Source organism: Cajanus cajan, chromosome 9 (genome assembly GCF_000230855.2).
Source record: "Cajanus cajan strain Asha chromosome 9, NIPB_CcT2T_4, whole genome shotgun sequence".
Lineage (NCBI taxonomy): Eukaryota > Viridiplantae > Streptophyta > Magnoliopsida > Fabales > Fabaceae > Cajanus > Cajanus cajan.
Window position 1 is genome coordinate 5,813,064 of NC_138525.1, and position 23,543 is coordinate 5,836,606.

At 27.9% G+C, this 23,543-nt stretch overlaps 2 protein-coding genes across 2 annotated transcripts; both read right to left on the bottom strand.

The window, feature by feature from the left end:
- Positions 1 to 1,963: 1,963 nt before the first annotated feature.
- Positions 1,964 to 4,582, bottom strand: LOC109807250 (peroxidase P7). Its single transcript, XM_020369770.3, has 4 exons — positions 4,268 to 4,582; positions 3,774 to 3,965; positions 2,917 to 3,082; positions 1,964 to 2,595 (listed from the first exon to the last, which is right to left on the bottom strand). The coding sequence occupies exons 1-4, from the start codon at positions 4,478 to 4,480 to the stop codon at positions 2,204 to 2,206; spliced, it is 963 nt and encodes a 320-aa protein (XP_020225359.3). The 5' UTR covers positions 4,481 to 4,582; the 3' UTR covers positions 1,964 to 2,203.
- A 10,552-nt stretch (positions 4,583 to 15,134) lies between these two features.
- LOC109810296 (protein NRT1/ PTR FAMILY 5.1) lies at positions 15,135 to 19,998 on the bottom strand. The gene is made up of 4 exons (XM_029273364.2): positions 19,838 to 19,998; positions 19,419 to 19,636; positions 17,294 to 17,850; positions 15,135 to 16,491 (listed from the first exon to the last, which is right to left on the bottom strand). Exons 1-4 carry the CDS (start codon positions 19,941 to 19,943, stop codon positions 15,642 to 15,644), a joined length of 1,731 nt encoding a protein of 576 aa, XP_029129197.2. The 5' UTR covers positions 19,944 to 19,998; the 3' UTR covers positions 15,135 to 15,641.
- Positions 19,999 to 23,543: the final 3,545 nt, after the last annotated feature.

Below are 23,543 nucleotides of genomic sequence, written 5' to 3' on the forward strand. Positions count from 1 at the left end.
TCCCCTCGCTGTTCTGCAACCACTTCCAGGGGGAGATTCAATGGTTACGACTTGAGCGACAATGGCGTCACGAGAGACGTCCGCGAAAAAACCCTAACGGAGAACAAAAAAGTGAAGATTGAAACACATACCTCTTGGCGAAGACGAGAGACGTGAAGACTGAAGCACGACAAAGCACGACAAAGCTGAGACGTGAAAACGCTAATGGTGAGCCTGAAAGCACAACAAAGCTGAGACGTGAAAACTGAAGCACGAGAGAGAAGTTGAAAAAGTGGTGAACCTTTAAGATCGTTAGTAAAAGAACCGATTTTGAATATACATACAAAATCGGTTCTCATAAGACCGATTTTAAAAATAGAAACATTGCATACTTTTTTAAATCGGTTATTCTAAAACCGATTTTGTATATCATATATAAAATCAGTTCTAAAACAACCGATCTAAAAAGTAGTAACAAAATGGACCTTTTAAAATCGGTTAGATAATAACCGATTTTAAAATACCCTTTAAAATCGGTTAAAAATGAACCGATTTTAAAAGTTGTGATTTTAATTACAAAAATGCCACCGTCCCTCTTTTAAAATCGGTTCTCCTTTAACCGATTTTAAAACCCCGATCTTAAAAGCTATTTTTGCACTAGTGAAAGAAGATGATTGGAGCATTTTTCTTTGTTGCAAAAACTAATTTAAAGCTCTATGTCTTAATTAACGAGGCTTCCAACAAAAGTTTGTCTTAACGAGAGACCAAATTGTCCTATATATGTATTATCTTAAATGAGAAAAATCATGACATAACAAAATTTAAGACAAAATTATTTACAACAAGGGTTGCTTGGGTGATTCTTAATTTCTTATTGATATGGCTTGAAGTGAGTGTTGGAAGAATTCAATATGGTAAGGTTACGAGTCATAACTTACTTAGACTTTGGAAAAAGAAAATAGACATAATTTATAGAAAAAGAAAATAAAACAAAGTTAAAATGAATTAAATTTCTCATGAGTTAAAACCAAGTTATGCACTATATAGCTTTTATAGAAACTCTCTCACCTAATAACTTTTTTAAAATATTTATTTTAACTTTTACATAAACTTAATTTATGTGAAAGAAATTTAATTTATTTTACCTTCTTGTTTTCCTTTTTATAAATATTTAGTGAAAAAAAATTATTCAAACAAAGTCTTTTTCGTTATATTTTTTTTAATATATTTATATGAAGGATATCTCTTAATTAAAATTATAGATTAATACCTTTCGAGAAATTATTAGAGTAAAATTTGTTTTTCTTTACAATTTTTTTAAAGAACATGTGTAAGAATGGAACTTTTATTGATAACATATACATCAAAAATCCAAATATGTACCTGAATTTTATTGGTATTCTTATTTCGTTCGTATGTAGATATTTATGACCGGATCAATACATTTAACACCCTCATTTCTTTGCTTTGATTTGATAGTAGAGCAACAACCCAATTGATTATAGATACTCATGTTTTTGTTTTTAGACGAAGTCAATCCTTATCCTCTGCAACAGCATAAGTATTAGTAAAGTCAACAGTTACCTCACCTAAAAGTCCTTTTATTTCGTGGCTCATATATGATTGCTTAATAATCATGTAATATATGTAGCCTGTAATTTGACAGTAAGGACTATCCTCAACAAATAACATTAATTGCCAATTAGAGCCTAAAAGATCTTGAGATATCGTGATTTCATTAATTCATTTCTTATCACATATCTAATAATTCATCGTCGCGGATATCAAAGAAACTAATAAAAAACTAAATGAGTGGTTAAACATGGAAACTCACATGAAGTATTTGTGTATATCAGAACCTTAAAATAATTAATAATTCAACTGTGAAACAGTAAAAGTTTCGTAACAAAACAGATTAAAAGAAAGTAAAAATACGAAAAGTAAGCTGGAAAATTGACATAAAAAGCAAAGAGAAAAACCAGAATCGGATTGGAATAATAATTGATTAAAATTATAAAAGGAAAGTCGCAAACGAACTTATACGTACATCAAAGGCCTTAAACTTCAACATCATCACTTAGAAGCAAAATTAACAAAATAGGCAATGCAGGTACACTTGGTAGCACAAAGCATTAAAAACATCAAAACACATTTAACAACTTTAACACACACATTTATGTGTATATCCATAATATATTTATGTTTAGGAATCTTAACAATTTAATTAGTTGACCCTTCTGCAGTTCTTCCTTATTTCTCCGTGGGAGCCAGTGAGGGGGCTAATGTTTCCCATCTTGATCATGGCTGCGGAAAAATCAGCGAAAAATGAGGTGGGGTTGGTGCTGTAGGTACGAACAATGGAGTCAGTGGAACCGCCATTGAATAGTTGTTGGTCAGAATGGAGGAGGCCCTTCTTCTGAATGAGGTTCTTGAAGTAGTGATTGTCGAAGAACGTGGGAGTGGCAAGGTCAAGGGGTGCTAGGTTGTTGTCCCCGGACCCCGAGGTTCTAGGGCAACTAGATTGTCTCATGCGGGCAAAGTAGCTATCTATGTTACTGTCATTGTAGATGTGACCTCTAAAGGTTGTGCACCTTGCCTGTCCAATTGTGTGACCCCCTACAATACAATGGTATCAAATGAAAATAAATCACTACATCATTAGTGGTTGCTAAGATAACAAGTTATAAACACCCAGGGTCATTTAATTTTGAGAAATGCTAAGACTGGTTTTTTTAATTTGTATCAAACTGATAACGTACATAATTAAGAAACTCAATTATTTACTGACTGTATTAGATCTTGTTTGTATGATTTTTATTGAATGAATTAATTTGATACCACTTGGAACGTTTGTTTTTAAAGGAATTAGTCTCTCTCTGTTAAATAATCTTATTAAAAAAAAGGGTGTATTATTAACCCTATTGTTTGATGGAGTACCAGATAGCGAGACCAAGTCCTTGGTGGAAAGTCCGAGAGCGTTGAATCTTGAGATGAGTTGGTTGAGGCTCGAAGTGGGTCCGGGGATGTCGTTGTTGGCAGCAGATTGGCTTGCTGTTCTGGCGTCTCTTCTTCCAAGTTTCACATCCCATATTGGGCCTCCAAGCTGATCAAATTGAACAAAATTTTCAGTCATGTCTTGCGATATGTTTGTCATGTGTGTGGAGACATTATATATATAGGAATGAAACGTGCAAGCTGAAAGCTTAAGCAGATTTATTAATTAATCATGATATCAGCATATGAACGATGGCTAGTAATTAAGTTCAGTATTCTATTTAGGAGATAGAATTTAATCATGGGGAAAGGTTGGTATACGTCTTTCGTAACAAACAGAAATTTATTTTTTTCAATACCATCTTTTTTCATATTCAACACTTTTGTTAAAGATGAAGAGAGAGGTGGAGAAGAAAAATTATTGAGAGAAAACATGAATTTGATGACATTTTCCTTTGTTTGAATTGGTGTAAAATGGAAGAAAGAGAAAAGACAAAAGAATAAAAATGACAATAATTTGTTTTCTCCAAATAAAAGACAAAACAAATGAAATATTTGTCAAGGTTAGTGAATGCCTTTGTCAACCTTGTGCACTATCTAAAGTATGACGAGGAATATATTAGCAATGGCTTCGTTTTGTTCTATGCTTTAAACATTATTTTACATTCTTAGTTCATTTCTTTTCTAACACACAAATAATTGCCAGATACTCTTCGTAACAGTACATATAATAATATATGATATGATATTATGGTTAAACTAAAAGATGCATGGCATGCTTATTTCAAATAATTGCTTACGATGGCAACTGAGTCTCTGGCAGCAATGGCAAGGATGTCTGCGCAGGAGACGACACCGGGGCACACCTCTTCCACAGCTGACTTGATTTTGTCTATCACTTCAAATCCTCTTGCAGAGTTCTTGTTAGGACCTGCGTTCTTCTCTCCTGTGAATCTTGACGTGTCATCAAGTAGAATCGAACCATCACACCCCTGAAATATTTATTTATTCAATTTAATTTAATTAGCAAATATATTTTGCCCCTTTATGTATAAAAAAATTGGTTAGAAGAAAATATTTCACTAAATTGGTCAACAAAATATATAAACAAAAATTAGTTATCCACAAAATTAGTGAATATTTCACATCAATTATATGTTTGTAAAAATATATCCGTTATTTCATGTAAAAAAACAGAAGTGTTAAAAATGAAGGTTGAAGACAAAATTTATATATCAAGCTAACTTACTAAACAGAATTAATAAATAGTATTTAAGGAATGTTGCAAAATTACATTAACAAAGCAATCGTGGAAGAACAAACGTAGGAGAGAAGCACCCATGCGAGCCTCCTTGGATATGGCCGATTCCACTGTGCATTTCACAGTGTCAAAGAGTTTTGGGCAAGAACTGGAGTAGAAGTTTGTGTAAAGTGATGCATTGGCACTCCCCGACACGAGGGCCAAAAGGGCAAAACTCATTATAAAGCTAGAACAAAACGAAGCCATTGCTAAAATCCTACAAGTAAGTAAGTAATTAGCTTATGACTGTGTTTTCTAAGTGATGCATGTCACATATTTATATGGCCACTGGGAAGGTTTGTCAATGCGAGATTAAATCTCAAGGTGCTTTGATCTCTACCATAACCTAACCTAACATAGTTGAATTGTCAATGCATGGAGTGTTAATTTACTTGGCTTGTAATTTGATTAATCAAAATACAAATAACGGTCGATGTGAAGCTGCTTCGTAATTTCTTTGAGCCAGTGACTTGTGCTGCCGGCTCGCCATGATTTGTCAAAGTGTTGGCAAAGTAGTTAGTAAACTTTTTTCTTCCTCCGGGCTCTGGGGTCCCCTTATTATATTACTTTATATAATCCACAATTTGATGTGTGATATTTTCATGCGATCGACACAACTAGACATATAACTCCGAGAAATGCAAAACTATGATTACTTTTATCAAAAGATTCCAAAATACACTCAGTTTTATTCGGATAAAAAATTGTTTGAATTGTGTGAAGGAAATATGTAGTATATATACCTAAATTAATTTAATCATATATATAAATACATGTTATATCATATCTCTATCAAATGACAAACAAATAATTAATATTAGAATTTTGCATTGATACCAAAGGGTTTCATATTTAAACAATCTTTGCTAAGGAATAGTGGACCAATAAAAAATGTGAGTGACACTTCCCTCTTTTTGACAAATATAGCTATGGTTTTCATGTACTGGAATGAAAAACAAATTTTTTAGTTATATCATATGAACTTCTCAGTAGGTATTATATGGATAACTTGCATAATAGGCCAACCAAAACAAAAAGTTAATTACAATTCCATCAATTAGTAAAGTATTATAAATAATTAATTAATGCAAATCTATAATAAGTAATATAAAAAGTAATTATTATTAAATTATCAAAGAGTTGTGTATACTGTTGCTCCATCTAAAGTCTTAGTTTTTGGGATTTTAGATTTTAGATATAGGATCCCGACAAAATTAAATTTTGTTATAAGAAATGTTATAATTGATCAGAATTTGCTGTGCCTGTGGACTGTGGTGCCCCTTACACAAGAGCGATTAAAAGTCTTCATCACAATTGCTTTTCTGCAGTTTTTCGACACAGGTGTGGTCCTTAACTTATTCATGCAGTGACTTTTATTATTTTTTACTTACAGACTATTCTGAATCACATTATAAATATATTATATATGGCGGAATTGTGAAAAGGGAAGAACTTGGGAAGGGTCAGAAGATCAATTTAATTAGTTGATGGTAATTTGGTCAAGCATTGTTCTGTTTGAAAAAAAGAATCGTAGACTGTAAGAAATTGATGGATCTCATAAAGGTTCAATTATCATGGATATGCTTAAAATTAGGTAGATTTTGTCTGTTTTGGCAATGATGTATAAACTCTTTACGGAGTATATATTATATCATGCACTTTTTTTTTCAGTAATTGATTTAATATAAAATTAGTTTTGGTTGAAATTGATTTTAGTGTGAAGTGATTATTTATATTTAAATTTAGTTTATATATGTTTTTAGTCTCAGTAAATTTATTTTTATCTTTTAAATTTAAAATTATTATTTTTAGTTCATGTAATTTTTAAAAATATTATTTTAATTTTTTATATTACTAATAACATATCTAAAAATGATAAATTGAGATAATTATATATCATAAATTAAATTTAATATGATATTTTTACTAATAAGGATATTAATAGATAGATTTTATGCCACAATATTTAATAAATTTTTTAACAAAATTTAAATATAAAAATTAAAATAAAACTTTTTAAAATTATAGAGATTAAAAAGATCATATTTATATTTTAGATATTAAAAATAAATTAACCAAGCCTTTGAATTTTTACGGAAGAGAACGTTTGACACAAAACTCATGGGCATTGGTAGGACAGGATATCGATATTCCTATGTATTTGATACCGATAATCATACCAACATATTCTATAATTTTAAAATTTATAAAAAAAAACTAGTCATAGGAAACTTCAAATGATTTACATAAGAAATTGCTAAATAATTTACATAAAAAAGAGATGGAATTGAGATGGAATATTACATATGTAGTTATGTGAAAAAGAAAATAGAAATTGAGTTTTTTTTTGTAGTTCATTATAAAGACTAAATTCTTTGTGCACGAATAGGTAGACGCTTTTTTTCCAACTTAAATTTCCTGTAGAGACGAGATAATATTTGATATTTACTACCTTTACTTATATTGTCTCATAAGATCAATTTCTAATTTAGAATCTAATTTAGAGTAATTGCTTGTTGTTTTATATAAAATCTAATTTATATTGTTTTATATATTAATTATTTTTATATTAAAATAATTTTATTTCTACCAAAAAAATTAAAATAATTTTATTTATGTGTTTTTTAAATTTAATAAAATATATTAATTATAAACTTCTAAAAATTATATACTCTAATTGATTAAAAAAAAAGATTTAATTAAGAGAGATAAATAATATAGGATATAAATTTTAATTGGTTAGAAAATATATAAGTATTAATTAGGAATGAGAAGTAATATAAGATAATTTTAAATATATATATATATATATATATATATATATATATATATAACATTTGTTATTAACTAAATTAAATATTTCTTTTTAATTTTGACAAATTAAAGTAGTTAGATCTTATATATAGGAACAAAGTTAGTATTTAATTAAACAATAATAATGAACTGATCCTAAATTTTTTGATGTCTTAAATAAAGTAAAAAATAATGTTTTAATAAATATTAAATTATTACTTATAACCATAATTCTCAAACCTAAAAATATAAACTTACAAATAGTTAAATAGGCAGTTTCATAAAAATGATTAAATGTATCATATATTGGTACGAGATTATATATATAAGTTATAATTAAAGATCATCATAAAAAATAAAAAATAAATAAAAAAGTCAGAGTTAAAGGAGGGTGCATGGAGTGGTTGCAGATCGTGCATGCTTTTCTCTTTCATTTCTTTGTTTGAACTGCATATACTCGATATGTAAAAATATTGTATTAAATATTTATATTTATATATTATAATGGTAAAAGGGCAAAAAGCTAATCCCCATTAAATAGATAACAGCTCCATCATGTGTTAGTAAATAAGTTAACCAATGATTAGTTTACAAATATACCAACTTTTTGGGTTTGAATACAGAAAGAAACGGATAAACTCCTCAGTCGCGTACAACCAAATAGTTAATCTATTGAAATTAGGTAAAGAGTAAGCATTTCGTGTATCTCTTTATTTTTTAAATAAAAAATTATGTAGTAAGTAGTTACGTGAACAATTATTTAAAGAGAATAAAAATTTGAGTAAAAAAGACATTAAAAGAGAAGAAATAATTTAAATTTATGAATAAAATAAAAGAGAATAAAATTGTCCATTTAAAAATAAAAAGTATATTAATTATTAAAAGAAATATCTCTTTTACATTACTTATTATTTAAAGAAAGTGACATTACAAGATGAATAACATGCAATACTTATAAATAATATATACACACTAATATTTTAACATGATAAAAAGTTTATTTTATATAACTGAAAAAATTATAATAAATAAATATATTTGAATGCATAAATAATATTAAAATTAAATTTAAAAATAAATATGAAAAGGATAAATTGAAAGAATACAATATTACGAAAATGTCTAAAACTATCGCTAAATAAAAATTCCTGCAAAACATTTTTATCCAAGATAAATATTTAATATTATATATACATAAATACATGTACATATAGAGAGAGGGGAAAACAGGAAAAAGAGAGAGATTTAAAGAACACTTCAATTCATTTAGTGTGGTAGAGATGCTAGAAAAATAGGAGAAAAAGAAAAATTAGACAAAAAGATAAATAAATGAATAAATAAGGCGAGGTTGTTTAATTTATTTACATATAAAAAAAATTTACATAATAAATCAGCTTTGAGGAAAAAAATTTGTTACAAAAATAATCATCCGTTTCAAATTTTCTATACACGAAAACAACATTTTTCAGAACAAAAAAGTTATTTTTTTTTTATACAAATTTTAGCTCTTCTTACAAAAGTATATACACAACTTATTTTGCTAACAGTTTTTTTTTTTCCATAAAAAACAGTTGAAAATTTAAAAATTATATCTTCACAAAAGCACTCAAAGCGACATGATCAATTATCAGTATTGTTTAATACAAAAAAGAAACCTTTATTACTGTGATTTAATTGATTAAATATTTGATTTAATAAATTAGATAAAAAAAAGTAATTGACTTTATTATTGATTCTATTAAATCATAAATCAATTAATTATTTAATTAAAAAACATTTTTATATTTATCCATTACTTATTTCTTTTAATTAAATCAAACACATTTATTTTTATTATATTTCCCATCTATCCTTATTTCTCTCTTTCTTATTTTCGTTCATATTATTTCATACTTATAATTTATTTCCATCATATTAAACAAAGTGCTACAAATTAATGAAATAAGATGAGTGCGACCTCTCATATACCAAACCCTTTCTTGTTAATTTCACTCAATGATACCCCTGTAGTTACAAAAACATATATAAATCTAATGAAAATGAAAACCATAGTTGTTATCAATTAGATTATATATTAATCTTCTTTTTTATATCCGATCTCTGACCATTTTTAGTGGTATTTATAGAGTCAGTATTGTGTGTGTATATATATTTGACCCACCACCCCACCAAGAAAAGAAAATGACCTGTAAGTTGATTTTGGGGGACCAAGTAGGTTTGTTGAAAGAAAAAGCATACTTCAACTAAACTATCAGAATAAATACGATAAGAATCAATAAATTCTGGATGACTAAGGAATACTTTGTCGCATTTTATTCCCTGTACCTTTTTTATATTACCGTTGGAAACATTGGACTTCAATTCCATGTGCATGTTGAAGAAAATTGCATGTTGTGTGTCTTTTGGAAAATTAGGAGGAGCTTTATTTAAGAATTATTGATTTTGACCATGATTAGGCTATTACTTGTCTTTTCATCATTACAAAGTGACTCATTCTGAAATATTTAAAGTTTGACCGAGTGAAACGAATCTCCCAAAGCCTCATGCACTCTTCTATAGTTATATATATTAGTTAAGATAATCAAGCCTTTATTATAACCCCACCGCTAAAATAAGATTAACTAATACCATTAATTTACTAAGGAGATTCAATTCGAGTGGTTTGACATAACATAACTACTGTTGCTAGCTGTTCTTTTCTTCTTCTGGTAGCATGTCCTACACAATATTTATGCCACCAGCCTTGAAACTTGGTTTAAATATAAATCATACAGTATAGGTTAAATATATTTGTGGTTTTTTATTGTATTTTTAATTTTATTTTGATATTTTAAATGTTAAAATTTAAAACATTTATTTTATTCTTTTTTATATTTAGATCAAATAATTGATCCTTTTAAAATAACAATAACTTTAAACTTTACAGCACAATTTTAATTAATTTAAGATGTAATATTAGAATTACCTGTGTGAAAATTACAATTGATGTTTGAATTAAAATGAGTTATAAATATAATAAAAATTATGTAAAAATATATCACATGAACAACTAAAAAATAATATGAAACTATATTTTTTGATAATTTTTTTACTTATTTTTATACGATTTTCATTATATTTATAAAAAAAATTATTTAAACTTTAATTATATTTAATACTTTTTATATAAGTGAATCTAATGAAAGATAAATAAAGTCTTAAATCAATTAAAAGATGTCTCAAAATTAAAAATAATTATTAATTTTAAAGGATCAAATCGATTTGAATTTAATAAATAAAATATCAAAATAAACATTTTAAAAATAAAAAATCAAAATAAATTTAATAAATAAATAAAAATAAAAATTTAATACGGTATATCAATACATTTTTAACCTTAAATATAGAATGAGCTTGAATGGTAATTATATTTGGCGACTTTTGGCTGGTAATTTGGTGCATAAATGTTATACTTTAATTACTTTTACAAGAAATTCAAGTGGGCAAAACTTCCGTCACAGGATATTGCTTTGGTAAAGTGAGACAAACATAAATTTAATAATTTTAATTTATTATGATGAAATATAACATTTATTAGTTTTATATTTGTATTCATAAGAAGTTGTGCTTATACGTACTATTTAACAAATGAACTCCGATGGGAGAAAGATTCTGCATGAAAATCAATTACAATTTAATATGGCTCTCAAATGCAGGCTCGTTTTACTTTTAATTGTATAATATTTTTGGAAAAGCATAAGTTGATTTTATTTTTACCTAACCATCTGCCAAAGATGCAAAGGATCTGGACTTTTTGATTGGTTCACATTGCTATTGTTTGAATTGTCAAAAGTTTAGACAATTGATGGAGAGAAAACAAAGTCTTAAAGACTATAATACTTATGTTGCCCTTTATACTTATAATATACATGAACTGGCTAATTTGGAAATTGATTAAATTAATCTCTTTCACCGCTTTCTTTTTTTAATTTTATATGTACATGGACGATGAATTAGAATAATCTTACTGATTCAAGTAGCACTCGTATATATGGATGGTTCCCAATAACTTACATGACCACACTATGATTTTATTTTTCCACAATAATAACAATTAATTAGTTTTCCTAACAGCTGAAGATTTACCCAACAAATCAATCATTAGTACTACTGAAATGATTCAAATAATTATAGATAGTTTTTTTTTTTTTCCTTTTATACCAATATCTTAAGGATCCGCAACACAATTTCTTATACTTCAACTGATGCTTATTAGCATATGTCAATCAATAAAGTTATTTCTGAATTATTTTTAGTTAATAATCAATATTATAATATATTTTTAAAATTAGCTTTTGAAATTAAAATTATCTGATGTTATGAAATTAACGTTATATTTTATAATATTAATGTTATATTTTGAACGTTATAAAATTATTTTTTAATATAATTTTATATATCAATACTTATATAAATAAAGTTTATTGTATATTTTTATTTACCAACTTCTTAATTTTTTTCTTCTTCTCTTTCACTTTTTTGTCTCTTAAAATTCTTTCTTAAGTCAATTTTATATATTCTTAATTATCTATTTGATTTATTTTCATTGAATAGAATCAAATGATAATCAAATTAATCCCTATTTTAATTTCGTGTCATTCTATAAGCATGGTTTAATTTATAAAAATTACTTATTATTTTAGTTATGAATCTTTTTTTAACTTGTAATTTTTGTATTATTGTAATTGCATAATTTAGTTGGCTTCATTATTTTAAATAAAATTTGATTAAATTTTTTTTATTGTGTATCATGAATTTTTTTTCACAAAACAGTAGAATAAAAATTTATAGCTTAATAAAAAAAAATAAGTCAATAAGTAAATTTTTGATAATATATAAAAATGTAAGAATTTTTGTGGGATTCATTTAAGAATTGAAAGAGAGATGTCAAATATTGAATTGAAGAGGAAAATGTTTATAAAAATGCTTAAATTAAAAAGAATAAAAATAAATGATGCATACATGTAAGTCTTACTTAAGAATCTAAAAAAGATATATCTGTTAATGATATCCTAAAACTTTACTTTAAATTAATTTAATTCGATTAAAAATAAGTAAAATTTGATTAAAAATTATTTCTATTAAAGATTAAATTTAAACACTGTTCGAATAGTTAAATTAGTCTGCAGTACAAAATTAAAATAATTAAACAACATTCTTTCCATTATATATTATTTTCAAGGTATATTTCGCACATTATTTTTATAATTAGATAAAATAAAAGTTACATCCTTACGGTTAAGTTAATTTATAGATCCCTATAATTTTAAAGACTTTAATTGAATCTTTATAGTTTAAAACATTCTAAAAAAATATTATTAATTTAAAAAATTAATTAAATTTATATACACTAATTTGGTAAAAAGAAATTACACACTAATTAATGTTGTTATATTTATTAATTTATATTTGACTTAATTTCACTTTTCATCTTTTAAATATTATAATTATTCAATTTTAATCTTCTAAGTAATTATAATTTTCTCTAATTTACAGTTAAATCTCTATAAATTTAATGAATTATGCTGGTATTGGATGATGATGATGTGATGCTTTTTATAAAGAATTTTTTTAAGGTGTTTCTAATTATAAAAGACTTAACTAATAAAAGTTCTATATAATTATAAGAATTTATAAATTAATTTAATTAAAATTTATTAATGAATTAGAAAGTTTGTTATTAAGAAAAAAAATCATTTACCCCTGTCTTTATTTAAATATATATTAGACATTTCAAAAGTTTGAATTTGTTTCAATCTAGTACTATTCACTTCATGATTGCTATACGAAGCATAAAAAAAAGTACTATTCACTTCACATGACTTTATTTTAGGTTAAATTAATTCACAAGTTCCTACAGTTTTATTGAAATTTTAATCAAGTCTTTCTAATTAAAATTTTTAAAAATATTTTAATTAATTAAATTCTTACATAATAACACTAGTACCTATATATAAAAATGATTTCTTATTTTATGGACATAATTTTTGAATTATTTTATTTTAAATTTTTAAATAATAAAAAATAATATTAAAAATTAATTATTCTTACAAATTCAAGATCCAAATTTAAGATTTTGAAATTTAAAAATTAAACACAATATCTATTAATTTAATAAATATTAATAGTTTTTAAGTATCATACAGAATGTTTTTGATTTCATATCTCTATTAATTAATTTACACTAAATGAATATTGTGATGTAGCAATGATTTTTTCTTTGTAATGTACCAAAGAAAAAGAATAGTTTTATTTTATTTTATTATGATGATCAAGTAATATTCTAACGTGACAATTATATATTTTTTTTTGAGCAGATACGCATTTCATAAGTCTAGGCTGAACCAGTCAAATGGATTCGAAATCCGGTGACATATCGTGGTTAAAAAACAGTTGGATCAACCATGATTTTCGTATTTTCTCGTGATGCCTCGTTGCTGAACATGAATTTATGCATCACGTAAACGTAATTAAAAGCAAAACATACGATAACCATGCAGGTCGTGACTCGTGAGAATCAAGCCATGTTCATTGCATTTTTGGACTGCTTTCATAACCGCTACACCACTTCAACTTTTCTGGTTTTGTTTGATAACTATACTATGTATTATGTTATATTGTTTTTTTTTTTATCAGTAATACCTAATGCTATTGACTATTTTTCTTATATACAAAAGACAATTTTAAATAAAATAGAAATTGAATTAAAATAAATGTGTTTATTTAAAATTTTAGTGATCATTAAATCAATATATTTTATTATTATACAACTTACTTACATAATTTATATAGTATATTTTTAATTTAAAATTATATATTTAATTATATTAATTTTATGTAGTTAATCAATTTATAATTTGATTGTTCTATCAATATTATATTAACTACAATTTTTTTAAAAACCTTTTTAAAACATAAAATAAATGATATTGTAATTTATAAATACGAAATATATATGACTTGAATATTTTTTTAATATTTTAATAAATTCAAATCATACAAATTTAATTAGTAATTTTTTATTTAATTTCTTACTTATTAACTTAATACTCTGAGCAGTTTAATAATAATCCAATTTTTACAACATTTCACATGAAGTGTAGCTAGTGATTAACCCAAACTATGTTTGGTGGGTCCTATTGCCTTTTTAGAGGTATCCCATGTTGGATTTAGTGTAGGGGTCGTGGTCTCTACCTATTTTACGGAAGAGTGCTTACGACTATCTGGTGTTTGAGAGTGATTTGGTGGTTTTTGAGTTGTGATTGTGGTCAAGCTAGGGGCAGTTGAATAATTAATAGAATCGTGGTTGTGGCCTTGGCCCATCTGAGCATAAGGGGTGGATTGTTTATTTTACTCTTCTGTATATTGACTCCAACAGCAAATGATATTAAGGATATAGAAACCAATCATAAAAAGTTATCACTATAATAGAATACCCATAAAAAAATTTATTATTATCATACATAAGAGTAATATAAAACGGGTCAACTTGTTCTATTTTGCCCCAATTTGTCATTAATTAGCTTGCTAAAAATGGAGCAAGAGGGGACAGTCCTCCTAATAATGGATTAAAAATTTAATTTGATCCACAGTTTTTTTTTTTTTTTAAAAAGAAAGACCACAAAGATAATAGTAATGGAAATCAAATTTAGATCTTCACATTTCTAATTATCTTAATCACTCTTATTGATCATGCTAATTTTAGTAGCCTAAGATTTTTATTTTAATATTAATTTGATTAATTAAAAAATTTAATCAAATTAATGATTCAAAGTATATTAATAGTTTCTTAAACTTAGCATAATTTTTTTATCTCACTATTAGAAAACAATTTACTATATTTTAAATTTTAAAATTATAATTTATTATATTTGGGTTTTTTTTTAATTTTAAATTAACTTTAAAGTATGTAGCAAACATATCTTTAACAATGATTGATTATGCACTATTTTGTAACACTCAAGTTTCAAATTTATTACACATTTAAATATAAAATAAATTAAAAAAATATTAGACTCAACAAGTTAGGCATGATGGATTGCGACAAATTGGTGGATTAGACATGTTATTACACCTGACATATTAATTTTGACAAGTTAGACGGACTTGGTCATTAAGTTCAATAATTCGCTTTATTGTCTCTAATTATGTTACATTATAATATTCAATATGTATAAATTAATAGAATTAGCATGTAAAGACTACTCAATTATAAGATTTTTTAATTATAAATAATTTTTAAAGTGCATTTTTTTAATTTAACTACAGGAATTTAAATAAAAACTCAATAAATTATAGAGATTTACAAATTAATTTAATCTTTATCTTATTTTAAATTATAATAAAAATAATTAATAAACATCGAATTTAGGATAATAAAAATGTCAGCGAGTCATTTTCCACGTGTTGCGGTGAAGATAATAAACACGGTTACAATATATGTGGCATAACTATAGAGAAACCCAAGCCAAAACATGTTTTATAGAGAGAAGATGATGACGCCTAATGAGTAATGATATTGATACATAAAAATTGATCACACTTTGCCTTCCACATGAACACACACAGTCTCTTCTCCCATGTTCTCCCTCTTGTAAATGTATCTACTTGATACCCAAAGAAACGCACCTAAATTCATAATCGATAGGACTAACAGAAACACATAGTAGTAATCCAAGTGACAATCGTTTAGGTTGTCACCTATCCATCTCTTTCTCTCACTCCTTGTAATCTTATCAACCATCGTCACCAAAAAGCTGTTCAAGAAGTTCCCAACACCGATCCCACTAGTGAAAAACGTTGTTCCAAGACTTCGTGTGTCTTCTGGGGATTGATCGTAGAAAAATTCTAGCAATCCAATGGCATTGAACACGTCAGCTATCCCAATTAGAACGTACTGAGGCAACAGCCACAATATACTCATAGGGACAATGTCTTTAGGACCAACTATGTGATTTGCTTTTATGACATGCATTCTTCTAACTTCAACTGCATAAGCAATTGCAATGGCTACAATCTGAATTGAAAATCCAGTTCCGAGCCTTTGAAGCAACGTGATTCCTCTAGGGTTGCCCGTTTTCCTACTCATGAATGGCACAAAATATCGGTCATATATTGGCACTGAGAGAAGCATGGAGAGGGTCACGAAGCTCCCAAGAGAAGCTGCTGGAATTTGAAAACTAGGACCAAGCTTTCGGTCCAAGGTTATACCTTGTTTCACGAAAAGAGTGTTTATTTGAGCCCAAATAGTGCTAGGAATCAGGGTGACAAGCCATATTAGGACCATACGAAACACAAGCTTGAATCCTTCCACTTGGGTAACGCTCAACGGTGCCCTTGACGAACCAATGTTACTGCCTTCTTTAATTGCAGCCTTGTCCAAAAACCTAAATTCATAAAGTGCACTCACTTAACCCATGTTTGATATAGTTGCCAAATTAAGTCTGGGAAACTTTAAAAACTAAAATCAGCGTCCAGGGCCAAGTGATTAAAGGGGAGGGGTCTTTAATTAGATATATATTAAGAAAAATGTTATCAACATTCATTTTAACACTCTCTTACTCGTATCTTTTTATTATTAATAGATAAAAATCATAAATTTTGATTTGTTCTACCGATAAATTATAAGAAAGATTAATTAAATGAGATTCAAAATTCACAAAATTTATGATTTTTAATAATTTTTAACTAGTAAAAAAAGTCACATTTTGTATGCGTTTTAGTAATCAGAATATCACAAAACAATATTATGAAAGAGATAATTAAAAAAGAAAATAAAGAAGATAATAAGTATAATGTATGATAAGATGAACAAAAGAGAGATCGAAAGAAGTGTAAAATGAAGGAAAAATTGAGGTGTGAAAGAATGAGTGTTAAGATAACAAATGCCTTTTCAGTTTTCAAATTTTACTGTATATTACCCCACCATGTCGCCACTACCAATACCATGAGCCATATCAAGTTGTCAAATGAACAGTAACTCAATCAAATCAGTTTTCTATACCACAATCATGCATTGTAATTTGTCCAAAATTATCATTACGAAATTGTGTGCTCGCTCCAATATGTTTTCTTTTTAAGTTTCTCTTAATTGTTAGAGTGCAAGTATAGACAGATTCCCCTCCTACCAACCTCAGAAAAAGAAATAGCTAGAAATTGCTCCACAGAAAAAAGAACAAAATAGTGTACCTCAAAGCTGATGTGTGATAGATTTGTCGTTTTCCACAACTAATGTAATGTTGATGCTCGTGCTCATAAAGACCTGAGGGGTTAGTAGGGAGTTGAAGTCTTCGGTTCCTAAAGGCAGCAATTGGGACACAAATTAGGTCTCTTGCAGGACTTTTGCATGTCCTATCTTTATGGCGATAAATTGGTGTCCCAATATAGAAAATTACAAGGGACAATAGAAGACCAACCGTTGGAATGCCATAGCCTAGACCCCATCCCAAATTCTCTTGAATGTAGACTAGGCCTAAAGTGGCTACCAAAGCACCTAAGAATGAGGTGAACATCCACCAGTTGAAGAAAGAGGCCTTGATCTCTTTCTCACTGGGATTAAAGTCATCAAACTGGTCTGCACCAAAGGTTGAGATATTGGGTTTTGTTCCACCAGCTCCAATTGCCATAGTGTAGAGTGCCATGTAAAAAAATGAAATTTGTAAGGTGGAAGCCTTGCTGCAAATGCCGTTGGTGCATGTTGGCCTCAAGCTCTTGAGTGATACAGCCAAAGTGAGAAGAATCATCCCCTGTGATGAGTAGAAGCACAAGTGTATGTAGTGGTTTGCCAAACACATGTACATGTAAAATTATATTAAAAAAAAAAACTATCCACGTAAAATTATATATATAAAAAAAAAAAACTAAATAAGGTCGTGCATAACATTCGTTTGGACTTGTGTGTGCGTAATATGGTATGCAATACATCGGCAAGAAATGTTGATTTGAGTGGATCCAGCCCAGCCCGGTAATTCAGGGTTTGTTTATTGTTGCTAATTGGACTCTATCAAGCTAGGCCATGGTGAGGAAGTGAAGTTTAAAAAGTAAAGTATAAGTATAATTGTTTACTAGAAACTCAATCATTTCAGGGGATATAAATCTTAAGTGCATAATTAATATATATATATATATATATATATATATATATATGAGGAGACATTAAGTAAATTTACTTAGATTTATTCTATTTAATAACTCATATTTTACATCAAATTTTAATGATTTAACGATTGAATTTAAATATTTTAATGCATAGATTAAGTCTGTAAATTTTTAAAAAAATTTAAAAATTATTTAATACTTCAGTACATTAATTCAAATTAACATGCAAAATATTTTTATAAATATTAGTCAATTTAAATTGATGAAATTCAATATCAAATAATTTTTAAATTTTTTAAAAATTTACAGACTAGATCTATACTTTAAAACTTAATTAAATGATTAGATCGTTAAAATTTAATATAAAATATGAGTTATTAAATAGAGTAAGTGTAAGTAAACTCATCCTTAGAATAAACGGATATATATATATATATATATATATATATATATATATATATATATCCAATTTAATATTATCTTATGTAAGTTAGTTAAGCTTGTTATCATTTTTTTAATTATCTTGTATAGTTGTATACGATAATAATTTTAATTTATATTTATATTTATATAAAATATTAAAATTTATTTAGATTAAAATAATTAAAACCAACCATTAATTAAAACAAATAAATTTCATTTCAAAATAATATTAAGAAAATTTAAAACAATAAAATATAATATTTAATGAGTTAATCACCTATATATTGTCTATGTAAAGCTTTTTTACACTGACAACCAATTATATCTTTTAGTTGTGTCATGCCATTGTTAAAAGTAAATGTATTTATAGTGACATGGCATAACTAGAAGATATAATTAGTTACCGGTATATAAAAACTTTACACTGAAAATGTATAGGTGATTAACTCATATTTAATTCCTAAAAAGGTGATATACGTACTTTAAAAGACAATTATTTATTTCCACCAATTGGATAATTCAGGCTAGGCAATAAGTCGATGGTGAGCCTCAATCATAAATGAAAATATCTTGGACTATGGCCGTTGACAAATTATATATTTGGCAAATGTATCTTAGCCATAACAGAAATTAATGGACTTGTTTGACCTTTTGCATGGAATAGCTAAGTATCTCAAACAGCTAGGGGGTCTTCTATGCTTATTGGAAGATAAAGATAAATGTAAGAAACAAAGTTGCTTATTTCTAATTGGACACTCAAGAGATCGTCTGTGATAAATTAATCTTAGCTTACCAATACATAAATGAGAGATGATAGGCAGAATGTCCAGAAGCGGCCCAAGTATGAATCTGCTATGTAAGCTCCAAGAATTGGTGTTATCCACACAGTTCCTGACCAATTATTCACATTCCTCACAGATGAAACAGTATCTTCATGAAGTTGGCTAGTAAGGTAATTCACTAAGTTGGAAGCAACTCCATAGAAGGCCATCCTTTCAAATGCTTCATAGCCTTCAACATCAAACAATAATTAAATGAAGCAAAACTCAAGCATCATATATCATGTCACATGAAAGGGTTTCTTTCTCTTTTTCTCAACAGAACAAAATATTCGAGATTGAAGAAAGCTAGTGAAATTAAAAGAATATGGCAAATTATAATAAGAGCTTAATAAAAAAGAGAAAATATTTGGTTAGAAATATTTATGCTGACCAAGAAGAAAAACACAAGCCTTCCATTTGCCAGTATTAGATGAAAGAGCAGGCTGGCCGCGGAAATCAACAGTACCATCTTGGGTATGATCCATTTTGGCTTCCATTATTACAGATTGATATTAAAGGGAGAGTATTGTGATACTAAAGAAGAAAGCAATGAAGATAGAAAGAGATCAACGATATGTTAAGAAAGAGGTTTTGGCAGCCACACACATATATATAGTGTGGTGTCGGCACTCAAATCACCTATTATTTTCCTATTTTCTTGCATGCAAATAAGAAAAAAATGTGTCTCACGTCACTTTCTTTTTTTACATTCCCATAACACCCATTATCATATATATATAACATCCAACTCCTACACATTGACAGAGGGTGGATTCAGAGGTTGCTATAAAAAAGTTTAGGATTTGTTCAAAAGACCCTTGTAAACATTCTTTTCTTTTCATTTGTAAAGCATGGAATCGACCATTTCAATATATAAAAAAATAATCAATTTAAAAATGTGGTTAAAAATTAAATTTAAAATAAAAATTCAGACATTCTAAATAAACCCCATCTAATAGATATCTAAACCCTTGTACACGTGTATGGGAGGGACTTAAAATTAAAACAGTTGATACTAAAAGGCTTGTTTCTGCACATGAACTTGAAAATTAAATAAATAGATACTATTAATAATTTCCTCGCAACTTCCATATATAGTTAAATAATTGGCTTTAGCTTATATTACAGAGACATCAATCGTTGCGCATGCCTCAAACTATGGATTGATTGCTAAGTTGCTATATTTAACTGAGAATGTAAAAGAATAACTTAATAGATTTTGAAGTGGGAACAGTGTGTTAAAAATTCTACAATGAGGTAGTCTAGTACTCTATCTGTCTCAAATTAAGCATATACCAAGTGCTTTGGTCTCTAAAAACTAGCTCTGAGAGCATTGCCATAACTAGCACGGCTGAGAGGATGTAACTAACATTGCATATATATTCGACACGTTCATTACCAGTGACTCCTCAAGCATAGAGTGTGTGAGTGCTGTGAAGAATTAATCAGTGACTTCAAAATTGAAAGGTCTCCAATCACAATGTCCTCCCTGTCAATACACGTCTCGAAGCTTTGACCGAGTAATAATGATGATAATCAATCATACCAACAACGCTAACCACAAACTAATTAATAAAGCATGAGGTTACTAATTAATGAAGCAGAAATTAATCTCTTCAATTCTTCCTTAACCAGTAAAACCCGTATCTTTCTCATCACAATCAAATTTTAATATTGCTACATGTACAAGATAAATCAAAAGATAACATGTTTCACACACACTTGAGCAACTTGCACAATTTGAAAAAATCTTTATGGCGAAAGCCTGTAGCCACAGCGATGTCGAGATGTAGGAGTGTCCACAAATTATGCGGATGTTTGTTCCTTCAATAAAAAGGAAACATAATTTCCATATGACCAAATTGAGGCCAAACAAAGATCCATGTTTGTCAATAAACAACCACTAGTTTTCAAGAAGATAATTGCTTATAATAATTACAAGAGCAACGACCTATTTCATTTTTCACACGCGTATTTCTCATTCCTAGCTAGCATTGTATTTTCCCACCATTCCAAGTCAAAAATTACAACGGCCAGTACTAGTAGTTGCTGCTTATTACAGTCTCACACCAAATGGGGTTGCCAATCGAATGCATAAAATAAAGATTTCAATGAGACAATCTTTAATTATTATAAGATTTGAACTTTTTTTTTTCTTTTGAATTAGCATAAGAAAGTGAGTTATACATCAAACATTTTGTTAATTACTGTTTATTCTGACTAAGCAAAAATCATGAATGGCACCTAAATGATTCATAAGACCATAATTGAAGCGTTGCATATGATTGAGGGAAACCACTTAAGCGACATATGCCCTTCCCCAGAAACTGCTGAACCGCTAAATCACTGGTCCTCGTGGCACGGCACATGCAAAGAGAGTGTATAGCAGTATACCAGACACTTTTCTGTGCCCATTTTCCAAATTGGCATTAAAGGTCATCCACAGCATTCTCCTCCTTTAGAAAAAAGTTGGGAAGTGAAAGTGCAATTTTCATATATTATTGAGATACAAATAAGATCCTATATCGATAAAGTAAAAGAAAGAACAAGAGTTTATAAAGTCCACATATATTCTATTGATTGAGAGGTACTTAGGATGATGGCTAAAACTTAAACCTGCTAAAGTTAATCTTATAATGGATAATATCTTACTATTGTACGTGGAGTGTGTGTGCAAATACCCTTATAAACCCGAAATCCGAATAACTATCATAATATGTTTATGAGTCGCATGGAGCAGCAAGTGCAACTTGAAGATGGACGACAAATTAAAGATAAGAATCTTTGAAGGAGACTATGGAAGAAATGGTTAATCATCATGTATGTTTGAAACTCAATTCGTATCACTTGACTCAGTAATCCAATAAGAAATCGTAGACACAAGTGGAACCTGAGTGCATTTAGTGGTGGGTGTGGGATTGTCATAGAAAAAGTGCACTAGTAGCACACTACATAATGATGACTTTTCTATTTTTCGTAGGTTCAGTCCCAGGCTCCTACCCAATCAAAAAACAATGCTAGCTCAATCCACCAAATACATTCCTGCATTCTAATCGGTCTGAATGCACCTACAGTAACATTTTAAATCATGTCTGCTAATACAGCGGTATACATGGTCCATTCCTTGTTCAATTCAAGTGAGGATTTTAGAGTGTCGCTAAGCTAAAGGAGGAAGGTAAGGCAATATTGGAGCATCTGATCTGATTATGTTATGGTCAACTAGATACTGTGTTTTATAGAAGGAAATCAAAATGTAGGATGACTACAGTTGTGCCATCAACAATTTGACCCGAGTAATGAGAAGGTTCATATCAAAATGAGATATAGTTCGGGATGGAAAAAATTACAAAGATATATAGGAAGAAAATAAAATAGAAGGATAAAATGATAAATGTAATATAGGATCGATAAAATTGAAGAGTGATATAGAAGAAAAATGGTAAAAATGATATGGAAGAAAAAGTGGGTTAATGATACATATTTTCCATTTGACATGGATACTAAATAATGAAAACTGCTGAGTGGGGCTACATATATTAATTTAAAAGTGATATTTTCTTTTACCAGAAGTTACATAGTTATACCCTGAACCCCTTCATTTTGGTTATCTATCCATGAAGAATAAAGTTTGAGTTGCTAAAAAAAAACAAGCTTTAAAATTGGGCTGAATGGCTAATTAATATTAGATCTGTCAATGTCACAATGCTTTGCCTTATGTTATGTTTAGTAGTTCTTTTTTTTTTTTTGAACAATAGTAATTTTTTTAAAGTTCTATAGAAAGATAAAAGAAAATAATAAAATAAAATAAAATAGTTCGACTACAACGTTAAAAATCTCAGTTGTAATCTTTATTCAGGTTGCCCAGATTATGAACAAGGGAAGCATGCACTCCTTTTGAGTAAACCACTTTCAGTGTAAGCCTACCTTCCAAACCTTTGATTGTCTCAATTCGCAGCGTTCAAAAACAACGAATATTGTGTTTAGCTTAGTATTTGTAAATTTATTTTTCGATTATCTTAATTTCATAAAATTAATTTTAATTAAATGTAATTTGAGGTTAAGTAATTTATGCTCAAAAACTGTCTTAAAAGTTAGTT

Bases quoted from the DNA above. Each gene is read 5' to 3' on its own strand.
- LOC109807250 (XM_020369770.3), bottom strand. From the start codon at position 4,480: ATGGCTTCGTTTTGTTCTAGCTTTATAATGAGTTTTGCCCTTTTGGCC. The intron at 3,966-4,267 runs GTAATTTTGCAA...TAAATATTTCAG, and splicing joins TCCACGATTGCTTTGTTAAT to GGGTGTGATGGTTCGATTCT. The intron at 2,596-2,916 runs GTACTCCATCAA...ATTGTATTGTAG, and splicing joins GGACTTGGTCTCGCTATCTG to GGGGTCACACAATTGGACAG.
- LOC109810296 (XM_029273364.2), bottom strand. From the start codon at position 19,943: ATGGAAGCCAAAATGGATCATACCCAAGATGGTACTGTTGATTTCCGC. The intron at 19,637-19,837 runs GTCAGCATAAAT...TTGATGTTGAAG, and splicing joins GGCTTGTGTTTTTCTTCTTG to GCTATGAAGCATTTGAAAGG. The intron at 16,492-17,293 runs GTACACTATTTT...TTATGAATTTAG, and splicing joins TATCACACATCAGCTTTGAG to GTTTTTGGACAAGGCTGCAA.